The sequence below is a fragment of the Melanerpes formicivorus genome, unplaced genomic scaffold (genome assembly GCF_026170545.1).
Source record: "Melanerpes formicivorus ecotype bairdi unplaced genomic scaffold, bMelFor1.0.p_v2 SCAF_75, whole genome shotgun sequence".
NCBI classification, from domain to species: domain Eukaryota; kingdom Metazoa; phylum Chordata; class Aves; order Piciformes; family Picidae; genus Melanerpes; species Melanerpes formicivorus.
Window position 1 is genome coordinate 1,240,799 of NW_027142427.1, and position 14,746 is coordinate 1,255,544.

The 14,746-nt window shown below is 42.9% G+C and overlaps 1 protein-coding gene across 2 annotated transcripts in view; it reads right to left on the reverse strand.

Moving 5' to 3' along the window:
- The window catches only part of SPATA6 (spermatogenesis associated 6), a 56,873-nt gene that overhangs the window by 12,006 nt on the left and 30,121 nt on the right, over window positions 1-14,746 (reverse strand). For both annotated transcript variants that reach the window (XM_068163900.1, XM_068163899.1), the window contains 2 exons: window positions 5,937-6,036; window positions 582-661 (listed from right to left, as the gene is read on the reverse strand). In XM_068163900.1, the coding sequence (XP_068020001.1) occupies window positions 582-661; window positions 5,937-6,036 (180 nt within the window). The remainder of the gene's footprint in view (window positions 1-581; window positions 662-5,936; window positions 6,037-14,746) is intronic.

The following is a 14,746-nucleotide window of genomic DNA, read 5'->3' on the forward strand; positions in this document are numbered from 1 at the left end:
ATGTATGTAAAGAGTAGCCAGAATAAGTAACCTATACAAACCATGCTTTCAAGGTCTCAGATATTCAGGATACCCTCTGTAATGAGGCACACACTGAATCACTAACCCAGAGCATGTATTTGCTGTGTTTTTTGAAGATAGCTTCTCTTTTCCAGATACATGGAAAGAAAAGTACAAACCAACCTCAAATCATATCACCAATTAAACTTACATTTATTTTTGCACTCCCATAGTTGGAAGACAAGGTGACCAATAGTATACTTTTTTTTAAGTGACATTTGCTCTCCAGTTCATAAAATCCAAAAAACCTACTGCCCTAGGACCATTTTTATGACCAAGTCTGGTTCCAAAATCAGTGCTTTTGAAGACCCTACTGACATAGTGCCAAATAAGTGGAAAGGCATAATTATAGTTAGCTGTATTTTGCTTTTAAGTGAGAAAGGTTAGTAGGACTAACTCCTACAGAAGCCATTTCCTAGTGTAATTATTACACAGCTCAGAATAGGAAGAGACATTTTTAGCTAGATTTAAAGGGCAACACCATGAGTAGGTTCTCCCTTGGTCAGAGTAAAACTCCATACCTGCTCTGCAGTTCACTCTTTGCCTTATGCAATGATTCTCTTGTCTTAGTCAAGTCTCCTTTTGATGAGCGACTCTCATCCTGGAAAAAAACAGAAATCAAATTCTCATTACCTTTGGTTTCTGATTACAATGATCTCATTTCAAAAATACTCTCTTTCCATTTAGTAGGAGACCATTAAAGTGCTTACATTTCTTGGGGGAAAAAGGGACAAAGTGTAATGAGCCAAATGCCATTTATGAACACTTTTAATTAAGTTCAGCACAATTCAGCTAATAATTTTCAGGTAATAAACTGGAAAGAATTTCTAGACAGTGTAAGTCTAGAGAACTCTGCAGACAGCACAAGCTTCAATAATCCCCAACAAACAGGTTGGTAAAATGCTGTGAAACCTACTGTTCACTGCCTTCATTTTGTTTCTTGCAGAAAAGGGGGAAAAGAATCTAAGCCTTACTATTTATTGGCATTTATAATGAGCTATTATTATCCATTCAATGCATTGTACCAGACAGAACCATTCCACACATCTGAGTGCTATCATGCTTACCCAACTTTAAGAAGTATCTATGACACACTTAATGACCCTTCAGGGCTACTCTTAGAGCTGCTAGAAGTGGGCATACCTTCCAAATGCTGTCTAGGCATTAATTAGCCCATATTCACCCTCTGAGGTAAGGAAGAAACAAAACATCTCATGTGAAGGGAGCCAATTGCTCACCTGAGTGGGGACAGTCAGAAAACCCACCACACACAACTATATTCACTCCACTCTGAAGAACAAAGATGCTACTTAAGAGGTGATACTAAGTGATGCTTTCAGCAGAAGCCAATTGCAGTAAGGATTAGTAAACAAAATAAAGTTTCAAGCTATAGAAGAAGTGACTGGGAGAAAAAAAAAGACTGTGCAGTAAAAGTAATCACATTTGCTGGTAACAGAAACCTGGGAGAAAAGACAGTAAATACAGTGGTAGATGGTGATAAGATGCAGAACCTGCATATTCCAGCAGGTGTAGGGATGCAGGAAAAAACAGCACAATTTATTGTGGGGAAATACAAGGTAATGAATGTGTTTGTAAACAGGAAATCTCTCTGCCTTCAGCAGTCACAGGCTACAAAGCACTGAAGAGGAATCAGGGTATAGTGGCAAATAAAACTCTGCAGCATCTGCTGGAGGCAAATTGTATTTTGGAAAGCTAAAAAAGGTGGGAACATTACAGACTCACAGAATCACCAAGGTTGGAAGAGATCTCAAGGATCATCGAGTCCAACCTGTCACCACAGACCTCATGACTAGACCATGGCACCAAGTGCCACGTCCAATCCCCTCTTGAACACCTCCAGGGATGGTGACTCCACCACCTCCCTGGGCAGCACATTCCAATGACCAATGACTCTCTCAGTGAAGAACTTTCTCCTCACTTTGAGCCTAAACTTCCCCTGGCACAGCTTGAGACTGTGTCCTCTTGTTCTGGTGCTGGTTGCCTGGGAGAAGAGACCAACCCCCTCCTGGCTACAACCTCCCTTCAGGTAGTTGTAGACAGCAATAAGGTCTCCCTTGAGCCTCCTCTTCTCCAGGCTAAACAATCCCAGCTCCCTCAGCCTCTCCTCATAGGGCTTGTGCTCGAGGCCTCTCACCAGCCTCGTTGCCCTTAATTATGATCGTGTCAGAACGTCACAGAAGAACCCTGCAGTGGACCCCCCAAGGAACTGGCAGCAGAGCTCCAGTCACACTATTTTTACAGAGCATGATGGAAATAAAATTTTGGAAAACACATCTGGATGCTTCAGGGAATGGTTAATTAGCATTAGGCTCTTTGGAAGGAAACAGAGAGAGTTTGCAACCTTTCAGAGTTTGGAAGAGGAACAAGGCTGGAGCCAAAATTGACTCACCACATTGCCAGTATACTTGCTTTACTACTCCCTCACTTTCAAGATGACCCATTTACCTCATCCATCCACTGTGCAGCAATGCAGCCTAGATTTTGGGCCATTCAGAGAAGCACAACTAATCTCAGTGTATTTTATAGCACTCACTGGAAGCAGGTCAGCTGCTGTTAGCACAGCTTTCACAAGTTAGCTGTGCACCTAAATTATCAAACACCATGAGACTTCTTTGTGACATCCTCCCATTGCTTTTTGCTCAGTGGAAGAAAACAGAGTAAGAAAAATGGTCTTTTTCCAGCCTTGGCTGGTAGTTAAAAGACTCAAAAAACTTTCCCAATCCCCTGATATCCGGATTCTTTTAGGGCAGAAACATGAAATTTTTCCAACAGGAGAGTAAACAGAAGAAGATCATCTCTATTATTAATTCCTGTGAGTATTCAGCAAGGATTCAATACTGGAACTGACAATGTGCACTAACAGCCAACAGGGAGTAGCATGCTTGCAAAATTGTGTGCATTTCATAGAATCATAGAATCAAGAAGATTGGAAGAGACCTCAAGGATCATCAAGTCCAACCTGTCACTACAGACCTCATGACTACTAAACCAGGGCACCAAGTGCCACGTCAAATCCCCTCTTGAACAACTCCAGGGAAGATAACCCCAATGCAAAGTGAAAAGTCCACAGAGCTAAAAAACTACAAGTTGACAGTTGTTACAGGATGGAACTGCATTTTAAGCTGCTTGTTTACATTAAAAACCAGGTAGCTTGCTTGGTATCACAGTATCACCAAGGTTGGAAGAGACCTCAAAGATCATCAAGTCCAACCTGTCACCCAACACCTCATGACTAGACCATGGCACCAAGTGCTACATCCAATCCCCTCTTGAACACCTCCAGGGATGGGCACTCCGCCACCTCCCTGGGCAGCACATTCCAATAGCTAACAACTCTCTCTGTGAAGAACTTTCTCCTCACCCTGAGCCTAAACTTCCCCTGGCACAGCTTGAGACTGTGTCCTCTTGTTCTGGTGCTGGTTGCCTGGGAAAAGAGACCAACCCCCTCCTGTCTATGACCTCCCTTCAGGTAGTTGTGGAGAGCAATGAGGTCTCCCCTGAGCCTCCTCTTCCCCAGGCTAAGCAACTCCAGCTCCCTCAGCGTCTCCTCGTAGGGCTTGTGCTCAAGGCCTCTCCCCAGCCTCGTTGGTCAATACTACAGCAGCAAGTGAATCCCAGCATGTATGTAAATCACTCCAGATTAAAATGCTTTAAACTATATAAGCAAAGTAAAGAAATAGGAAGTAAAAGATCAAATTCTCCTTTAGCCATTATTAAATTCAGTAGTCTTTATGACTGTATGGAGAGACTGTGTAATGAGCCATCCAGCTCCCCTAACAAACAAGTAAATCCTTTATTGTGAAGGCACGGTCTGCTGGTCAAGGAAAGTAGTCAAGGACCACTGGAGATAGCTGAGATGGTGCAGACTTTCATTACATGTAGGTGCTGGACCATCATGAAATGCAATTTATCATCTTAAGCTCACTAAAACATCAGAGAAGCATTTGACAGGATTTGTACCTATTTTGGAGTGGCTGAAACACAGACAAATGTGATGGGCATCATCTATTTGACAGGTGACAGCTCACAGGATCATAAAGTTCCTAACAAACTTAGGGAGGTATAGCATGAACTACATTAAACAGTCCTAGCATGCATGAGAAAATGTTCCTTGGAATTTAGAGCAAAAAGCACAACAAGTAAGCTAAAAAATTAATATTGAACAGAAACAAGGAAAGAATCAGACTGAGTGTGTGTGCAGGCAACACAAAGAGCTGCTTAGGATGGCTAAATTTGAGGAAATAAACAAATAAATAGAGAATTTGGAGCTAAGAGAGAGGTTTATCAGCCTGTCATGCAGCAGTGGATTGAGACAACAGCCTTCACATCAGCCCAGCCCTCTGACATGGGTTTACTGTAGTGAGTGGAGTCACTGCATCCCAGCCAGCACAGCTCATACAGCAGCACACCTGATATTCCTGTGCTGAAGCATGAGGTGGGGAGGCCAGGGCTCTCTCACTCTCTATCATGCTTCCCACTGATAAAGCAAGCTATGTCAGAGGGGAAAGGTTGACATCTGGAGACAGCAGTAACTTAAGATTGCAGCAACATTCAAAAGCAGATTTCTGTCAACACTCCTTTTTCTAAGATGAAACACTGAAACAAAAGAAAAAGATGCCTTTCTCCACTTTGAGAGGCTCATGTCTCTTCAGACCAATCAGTAACATTTGTGTGTTAGATTGCCAGACTACTTTAAATTCATCAGAGCTCCTCATCTTAATCTTACCTACCTCTCATCCTTATGTCCTTTTGCCTTACCTTTCACAGACTGGTAGGAGTTAGCACCTCACCTCACCACACACTTAAGATCCTAAGTTATCTGCAGATGAACAACCTTGTGATTCAGTTTGTACAATGCTATAGCCAAGGACATCCTGTGCCACAACTGGGTTCCTCAAAGCTGCACTAGGAAAAAATTTTGTCTGCCTAAAACCACACTGTAAAACTTCATCCAGTCCAAGGACAAAATATTCTGATCCTGGGCATAATCTTGTTAGCTGAAGAGCTCTGTTCATCGGAAGCCAGGTAATTAAGGGGGAAAAAAGCACATGTGTGAGGAATAATATTAGCTCTACAAACAGCTGGACACAAGCAGCTGCTGATATGCAGCTGCACAACATGTTAAGCCTGGATGTTCTACAGTTCAGTAACATTATTTTTTGTTTAAGCTGCAACTGCAAAACCACACATGAAAAAAAAGCCACAATTGTTCTCAATAACCTGTGAGAGGTTTATCTACATCAGCTGTCCATAAAACTTACACATAGAGAGCTGAAAGCAGAGTGAAATAGTTCAGTTTATACACTGAATCCATACTTCATAGTATCATAGTATCAGTCAGGGTTGGAAGGGAACACAAGGATCATCTAGTTCCAAACCCCTGCCATGGGCAGGGACACCTCACACTACATCAGGCTGGCCAGAGCCTCATCCAGCCTGGGCTTCAACACCTCCAGGGACAGCGCCCCAACCACCTCCCTGGACAACCCTTTCCAGGGCTTCACCACTCTTATGGTGAAGAACTTTCTCCTCACATCCAGCCTGAATCTCCCCACCTCCAGCTTCATTCCATGCCCCCTAGTCCTATCACTACCTGAGATCCTGAGCAGTCCCTCCCCAGCCTTCCTGTAGGCCCCCTTGAGATACTGGAAGGCCACAATTAGGTCACCTCGGAGCCTTCTCTTCTCCAGACTGAACAGCCCCAACACCCTCAGTCTGTCCTCACAGGAGAGGTGCTTTCTGCAGTCAAGGCTGCTTCAGAGGGTAACATTACAATAAATCCAAGAATGCAGGCACAGCTCTGTTCCTCACCCACCTTGGAGGAAAGAAAGGATACAGTTTGCATTCAAACTTACAAAGATGAGGCGCTGTCTGGCACTGTGTGTCCTTAAAATATCTTTCACTCTTTTATGTATCTCATCTCCATTTGCTGGTGAAGGCCAACCAGAACTAAACCTAGAAGAGGAAAAGCAAACAGAGTAAGTATTTTCTTGTGGAAAAGCCCAAACATGCTTTTGTCTCAGATTGTTATTCTGTTGAAATGACTAAGCAGGCATTACGTCCTTCCATTTGGAACATATGCAATGTTTACATCCAATTCTTTTTCTCCTCTGGGGTACAAGTAAAGCAGCATTTCAGAGCAGTGCATAAGTGGTATACATCCACAATACCAACAGAAGATGTGAAACATAAGAAAATGTTGATGATTTTGTAACTTGAGTAATATTGCTGTAATGTTTGTATTGTCCCTCCTGAATAGACAAAGCTATACTGCACTCTATTCCCAGTGATCAGGTTCTGTTTTCCTCTTTTCAAGGAAGTATTACAGACATAAAATGTTTTCCACTGAAATAAATCAACAGGAAGATAACCCCAATGCAAAGTGGAAAGTCCACAGTGCTAAAAAACTACAAGTTGACAGTTGTTACAGGATGGAACTGCATTTCAAGTTGCTTATTTACATTAAAAAACAGGTAGCTTGCTTGGTATCACAGTATCAGCAAGGTTGGAAGAGACCTCAAAGATCATCAAGTCCAACCTGTCACCACAGACCTCATGACTAGACCATGGCACCAAGTGCCACATCCAATTCCCTCTTGAACACCTCCAGGGACGGTGACTCCACCACCTCCCTGGGCAGCACATTCCAATGGCAAACGACTCTCTCGGTGAAGAGCTTTCTCCTCACCTCCAGCCTAAACTTCCCCTGGCACAGCTTGAGACTGTGTCCTCTTGTTCTGGTGCTGGTTGCTTGAGAGACCAACTCCCTCCTGGCTACAACCCCCCTTCAGGTAGTTGTAGAGAGCAATGAGGTCTCCCCTGATCCTCCTCTTCTCCAGGCTAAACAACCCCAGCTCCCTCAGCCTCTCCTCACAGGGCTGTGCCCAGGGCCTCTCCCCAGCCTCCTTGCCCTTCTCTGGACACGTTCAAGTGCCTCAATGTCCTTCTTAAACTGAGGGGCCCAGAATTGGACAATGAGTCAGTTAAAGCCACCAGTTACTTTTGCATTTTACCCTTTTATGTTTTGCAGCACAGTTGTTGTATTTTTTTCCCCCACTTTTTTTTATTGACGTCCTCATCCATCTCAGCGAGTTCAGAAGCTGGCAGGAACCCCACATCAATAGCTGTTCTCAGACTGTTAAAGGATCCAACTAAGATTTTAAGGATAGCATCACTTGCACACCAACCACAAGCTTCTACACTCAAAAATGCACTATTTAAGAAAAAAAAAATCATTGTGAAAAAAGAGATCAATGTAAGGAAAAGTTCATTAAGGAAAAGTTATGAACTGGTCACTTACACAAGCTCAGAGCAGCCAGAAGCAGGGCACCAAATCAAGATTGTGCATCTTCCTTTCAATGTTTTCTAACCCCTGAGAACCTGACTTTGCACCAAGACAATAAACCCCCATGATGTGGTATCATGCTAATATGAATACAGATCACCAGGGGGGTTGTGAGCCAGCAATCCACACCGCTGCAATTGGAGCTAAGGGAACAACAGCCACCAGCAGCCTTGGCTGCCATACTGATGGGTTAGGAGTACAGGAAACATGCTTTGATAGTGGGCTTCACAAATTTGATGCAATGGAAAAAACATCATGACCCTGAACCCTGAGAGTCTGCAGTGGGCTCTGAGGGGTTTGTAGGACTGAGACTACAAGTATTCCTATCACCCTGAAATCCCCAATTCAATCATGCCTGGCTTAGTTCACCTTCAGGAATTGTCCAGAAATCTCAGTATCACTAAGAACTGTACAACTCCTTCCATAAAGAACAAACCAAGTACACATAGAAAGCTTCAGTCCAAAACAAGTAACTTGGCAACATGAAAATTAATGGAAGCTGGATCCTGAAAATGGGAAGTGCCTGACTGCTTTGAAAGTTACAGGCAGGGCAAGGAGACCTTTGCAGTCCTCTGGATCATTCCTTCCATTACCAGAGAGTGACAGAAATAGAAGTAAAAAATGACCATGGCTCTGCTCTCAAGCAACTTTCTTCTATTTTCCTGTATCTAACCAACTTATTTGGACTCACTTATTATTCCTTACCCTTCCAAAAATAACTCCTTGTCCTAAACAGCCCAAATATTTTCAGCCTGTTTCCAAGCTTCCTTAAACCAAACTGTCTCTTTCTGAATGCTTCCACTTTTCTTCAAGAAGTGACACAGTATGAGAAAGATGAATGATATAATCACTAGGGGGATGTAGTCTCCAGGTTTCTAATGACATGTAACATGGTTTATCTTTGGATCATTACAAGCAAGGATTTTCAAAGAGCTGTCCATAACATTGGTGTTAGCATCCTGAACATACACAACTAATTTCAGAGCAAACAGCACACATAGCAAATCCACTCTGTTCAATCTTTTGCATACTACAATCTAAGGACTTGTTGCACTAAAAGATCTGGAGGAGGCTCAGGGAAGGCCTTATTGCCCTCTACAACTACCTGAAGGGAGGTTGTAGCCAGGTGGGGGTTGGTCTCTTCTCCCAGGCAAGCAGCACCAGAACAAGAGGACACAGTCTCAAGCTGCACCAGGGGAAGTTTAGGCTGGAGGTGAGGAGAAAGTTCTTCCCAGAAAGAGTTGTTGGCCATTGGAATGTGCTGCCCAGGGAGGTGGTGGAGTCACCATCCCTGGAGTTGTTCAGAAAAGGATTGGATGTGGCAGTTGAGGCCATGGTTTAGTTGTCACGAGGTGTTAGGTAATAGGTTGGACTTGCTGATCTCTGAGGTCTTTTCCAACCTTATTGATTCTATCTTACTGAAGTTATCTAAAATAAAGCAAAGTGGTTTGTGAATCCTGGTAGGAGAGGAAAGCTTTGCCTTTAAAGAAATAAAAGCTTCAGTCCTTTCAGCAGATAGGAGCATTCATTTCCCTAACACAGTCAAGCCCATTTTGATGCACTGCATTACCACCCATGTGCTCTGGCACTGGTGGTGCTTTGAAAAAACAACCAACCCAAAGAACAAAACTCCCCAAACCCAAGATTTCTTTATTTTTAAAGAAAGAAGGTCATAGGGCTGAAGTGCTACTATCATCTTATGACTTCCCATTTAGCATTACAAACACTAACATTAAAGAACCTCTGAAATGGATGTTTAAAACTCTGCATCCGAAATGCAGTAAGAGGGAACCATTTTCCATTTGACAAATAGAAGACAGCCCCACAAAGTCATGGCATTTTCTCTTATTAATACAGCAGCTCCTGTTCTTCCAACATGCAGGTTTCTGGCACTGAGCAGAGAAGTTGGAACAGATTGCCTTTGGGAAATAAATGTTATGAAATTCACACTCAGGATTTCAGATCATTGTTATTAATCTTAAATTTACAAATATCCTTGGAGATAAATGTATTCATAGTATCATAGTATCAGTCAGGGTTGGAAGGGAACACAAGGATCATCTAGTTCCAACCCCCCTGCCATGGGCAGGGACACCCCACACTAGATCAGGCTGGACAGAGCCTCATCCAGCCTGGGCTTCAACACCTCCAGGGATGGGGCCCCAACCACCTCCCTGGACAACCCATTCCAGGGTTTCACCACTCTCATGGGGAAGAACCTCCTCCTCACATCTAGCCTGAATCTCCCCACCTCCAGCTTCATTCCATTCCCCCTAGTCCTATCACTGCCTGAGATCCTGAGAAGTCCTTCCCCAACCTTTCTGTAGGCCCCCTTGAGATACTGGAAGGCCACAATTAGGTCACCTCAGAGCCTTCTCTTCTGCAGACTGAACAGCCCCAACTCCTTCAGTCTGTCCTCACAGGAGAGGTGCTCCAGCCCTCTGATCATCCCTGTGGCCCTCCTCTGGACACATTCCAGCACCTCCACATCCCTCTTGCAATAGGGGCTCCAGAACTGGACACAGTTCACTTTTGTAGGGGAGAAAAAAACCCCAACTCCAGCTTGCTGTTGCATTCATTTAGAAAATGCATGGCTATGTCTGCAAGAAGAAGATGATTTAAGAACTTAATTCAAGAGCTGTTCAATGTCTCCAGTTGATTTTATTGATCCAACCACTAGTGTGCGCTGTGGTATAAGAAACGTCAGCTGCTCTCTCAAACTCTAAACTTAATTTATCACCACCACCCCCCCCAAAAATCAAAAGCTTAAGTGTGATTAAAACCAGTACCAGCTTCTTTTCAATTAGCCTTTCTAGCACTGTTGTTGTCTAATTTTAGTAACAACTGACAACAGAGCCTAATCCACACACGTGAAGTCATAATGTTAATATTTACAACAACCAAGACTCAAATCAAAATGAAACCCTGCCTGAGCTGGCACAACCATAATCTGAAGTGAAACCTTTTCATGATTATTCTCATTCTGCTATTGGAAAGGTTTTATAAAACCAGGCTTTGCAGCACAGCTTCCTAGAGTCTAAATAAATGGATTCCATTTGCCCCAAATCACCACTAAGGAGGTTTTTTTAAATGACTAGCTACTTATTTATGTGATCAAGGTGTCACTGTCATGCTGCAATGGTGAAAGGAAAGTCATTTCATTTCAATGACTGTTTGTCCTGATAAACAGAATAAACTTCTTCAGCTGCATTCTTTGTCATACTTCCAATTTTCCCTGGGACTTGCAAACATTCTGCAGCTACATCGCTTTAAATTGTTTATTGATTCCAATAGATTGTATAAACACTTTGGAAATATAGCTCAGTGACCTAGAAACAAAGCCAGATCAATCAGAGAACTTCTCAAGATTAATTTCAAAGATGTTGTGTCGAGCCTGATCAAGGAAACAGGACCATTTTCCCTTGGAATGTGACTAAAGGCATTTAGTTTCTTTTATGAGTTAAGGTGGTGGGTGGTTTGTGGTTTTTTTTTTAAGGTCATACAGACAGCATCTACCTTGATGTGGAAAAAAAAAAGGCAACTAAGCAGGCAGTCTAGAGCTTGTGTTAAAGATTGAAGTTATTTTCATGTGTAATTTTATCCATTAGGATGAAATACTCCATTTAGAAATACAAACAGAATACAGCCAGCCATGTCCTCCACCCAAAGAGCAGCTTGCAAACTTGAGACATGCAATAAACCAGTATTTTCAAATGTCAGGCAATCCAATCACCCACTTGCAAACAGCAAAAATGTTAATATCACATGTCAGCAGGAGATACTAATACATTTCCTATCCAAAGAATTAATGCAAAAGCCTACTGCAGAATATTTGCAATGCTCATTGTGACTCCTACCCCCACCAGCACACCTCCCAGCCATGAATAGAATAGCATAGCACAGAATAGCATAGCACAGAATAGCATAGCATTAACCAGGTTGGAAAAGACCTCAGAGATCATTGAGTCCAACCTATCACTCAACACCATCTAATCAACTAAACCATGGCACCAAGTGCTTCATCCAGTCTCTTCCTGAACACCTCCAGTGATGGTGACTCCACCACCTCCCTGGGCAGCACATCCCATAGGCCAATCTCTCTTTCTGTGATGAACTTCATCCTAACATCTAGCCTAAACCTCCCCTGACACTGTGTCCTCTTGTTCTGGTGCTGGTTGCCTGGGAGAAGAGACCAACCCCCACCTGGCTACAGCCTCCCTTCAGGTGCATGTGGCCTCCATGCAGAATTCATCAGCTTCAAAGACAAGACTTCATGCTGAGCAAAATCACATACAAGGACAAACCATCAGAAGACAGAAATCAGTGAAGTCCTGTAGTACCAGATTCACAATTGGACAGAATGCTACCATAAATGGGGGGAATTGGGAGAAAGAACTCTTAAAGTGTTAAGATAACCAGAAAAAAACACCATCTGTAAGACCTTAGATCACACCATGGGCAGGGACCAAAGAGTGTGTCTGTGCTGTCAGACTGCACCAGAGAGAAGCAAAGAGTGGAGTTGCATGGCCTCATAGAATCAACTGGGTTGGAAAAGACCTCAAAGATGATCAAGTCCAACCTATTACCTAACACCTCATGACTCCTAAACCATTGCTTCAAGCGCCACGTCCAATCCCTTTTTGAACACCTCCAGGGACAGGACTCCACCACCTCCTTGGGCAGCACATTCCAATGGCTGACAATTCTTTCTGGGAAGAACTTTCTCCTCACCTCAAGCCTAAACTTCCCCTGGCACAGCTTGAGACTGTGTCCTCTTGTTCTGGTGCTGGATGCCTGGGAGAAGAGACCAACCCCCATCTGGCTACAACCTCCCTTCAGGTAGTTGTAGAGAGCAATGAGGTCTCCCCTGAGCCTCCGCTTCTCCAGGCTCTTCACTCTGCTGGCTGGTAGTTTGCTACGCTAGCAAATTCTTTCCTTAGATGACCTCCCTAATGAAAGATGCAACAGCAAAATAGGAAATATAAATATTCAAAACTATGTTGCTTTGTTCAATAGCAAATCTATTTACAATTCTGCCTCTGGCTCAAACCCAGTGGAAAAGGGGAGAGGACTGCTTTGTGGTCTCTTGAGCAGGCTCACAGAAAGGGACTGGAAACTGCAAGAAAGGACACAAAAAGGCTCAGAGGACCTTCTGCAAGACCCCAATTTCTGTATCACAGAAAAGTATGGCAGTGGCTTAACAACTGCTCAGCAGGTTTCTGGGAAGTACTCCCACGAAGGCAGATAGTCACTTCACACTACCTTTGAAAAAATACAGGGGAAAAAAAGGAACTAAAGGTTGAGGTTGGGAGTCAAATTTCCTATTGACTGTGGGTTGACTAGCATCGAAAGAAATGCCATGGATTTGCTAAGCTCTTTGTCTTTGTAATTCAAATTACAGCTGAGGAAATAAACACCAAAACACTGTGTGAGATAAGACCATATTCTTGCAAATGCACTAAGACTTACATACTTTCAGCAGCACTGATTTTCTCTGTATTTCAATGATCTGAACAGCAGTGTTTGCATGCATTTCCAAAGGTTGACCTTTGATCCGTGGTTGTCATTCCAGCAGTCAGCTAAAACCTTTGTTATCTCAGCAGCATGAAACAGAGATCAAATTTTTTTTAAGACTATGTCCTCTACCTCAATTTGAATTTTTTCATGGCAAAAAATAAATGCTTACATCTTTTACATGGAGTGACATCTCTGAAGAGCTGAGAACATTTGTTCTAATGAGAAGAAGGGGAAAAAAGTAATTTCACAAGATCACAAATCTCGTCTGGGGAGGGTTCATAAAGAGAAAAAGCAGGAACATTCAAACAGGTTCAGGATTAACTGGCAGATGACTGAATTGCTATGCATGTACCAGCAGACCAAAACACCCAAGACTTTCCTGCCATCAGTATAAAGGACCCTGTCAGCTTTATTTAAATACAATGCATTTTAGAATTTACCCCCTCTCCACTTCCAAAAGGAGTCCATCTGACAAAAAAAGGACAAAGAAGTCACCATTACAATGTCTCTTCCCCAGATGTTGTCAGAAGAGAAGGGGGATGTAAACAAGATGACAAAGAAACCTCCTCCAAACCCCAGATCCCTCTGGATCTCTGTGTAACAGTTCTCAAGAAATTCTATTACGCAGAACAACAAACAAGCAAATTTTCAAGCAGAGGGAGATGTTAAAACACCAACTTGATCTTTATGAGTATTAAAAATTCAATTCCCACCTGCCATCTGTCATTTTTCTTAAGAAAAAAAACAGAGACTACTTTCCTGTTTTGAAAAAGCCACAAGGCTGTGTGTAGGCTACAAAATGCACCCTGCGAGCACTGACTGAGGGAACAATGGAAGAAACAGCCTGGAAGGAGTGGGAACTACCCAAAGGACATCTCCAAGCAGGGCCTCAGTAAACACTTCAGCGTTTAGGGCAGGCCATCAGTTTGATCCTCAGCTTCTCCCACTTACTTTATGCATTCTCTCATTCAGGCCCAGCTTTGTGTCTAGTTTTTCTGCTCCCAGAAAGCTGTCTAGTAACTTCCTAAGCTGAATGTACAGTAGTAGCATTGCACACCAAGTACACGTTCTACTCAACAGGAGGTAGGGAATGGTCTCCTTGAAGGACTGGAAGACATAAGCATGAAAAGTTCTGTTGCTTTCTGCTATTTCTTCCCTCCTACCCTCATGAGACACTGAAGCTGTGAGGTTTGCCCCAAATATTAACCCAGGGATTGAAATTCACAGAACTAAGCAGTATTGGAAACTGTGTTCGCCCCAACTCCATTGGTGTCAGTGAAGAATACTGAGAAAACCAATTTGAATATAGTAATAGACATGCACACAAGAGTCCAGACTCCAAACAAAACAAAATCTTAGGATGTCAACAAAGCAGAAAGACTGGAAAATGATACACTGACTAGATTAAAGCTAGCCCAAGCATGTTGCACACAGCAGCCACACACCTGACAACAGCAGAGCCACAAGCACGTACTTAGAAACACTAGTCAGAAGTCAAAATGAAGAAACATTTCCAAGTACATCCCATAAAGCCTACTTGACATGTATCTGTAGTTACACTCCTGAGATTCTAATGACCTCTGAAACAGTGATTATTTATTTACCTATCCTCTCTTTTAGAGGAAGATTGGCAGTTTGAAATCTGGGGCTTCACTCCTTCAGAGAATGGTAGCAAACAGAAACGTCAAAGATCCTTTTCATTGCTGTATTATTAGGATTGTATTCATTAAGCAGAGAGGTGATGACAAGCACAGCACTTGAGGACAAATTACACAATGAGACAGTTGTTGGGGGAAAAGATTT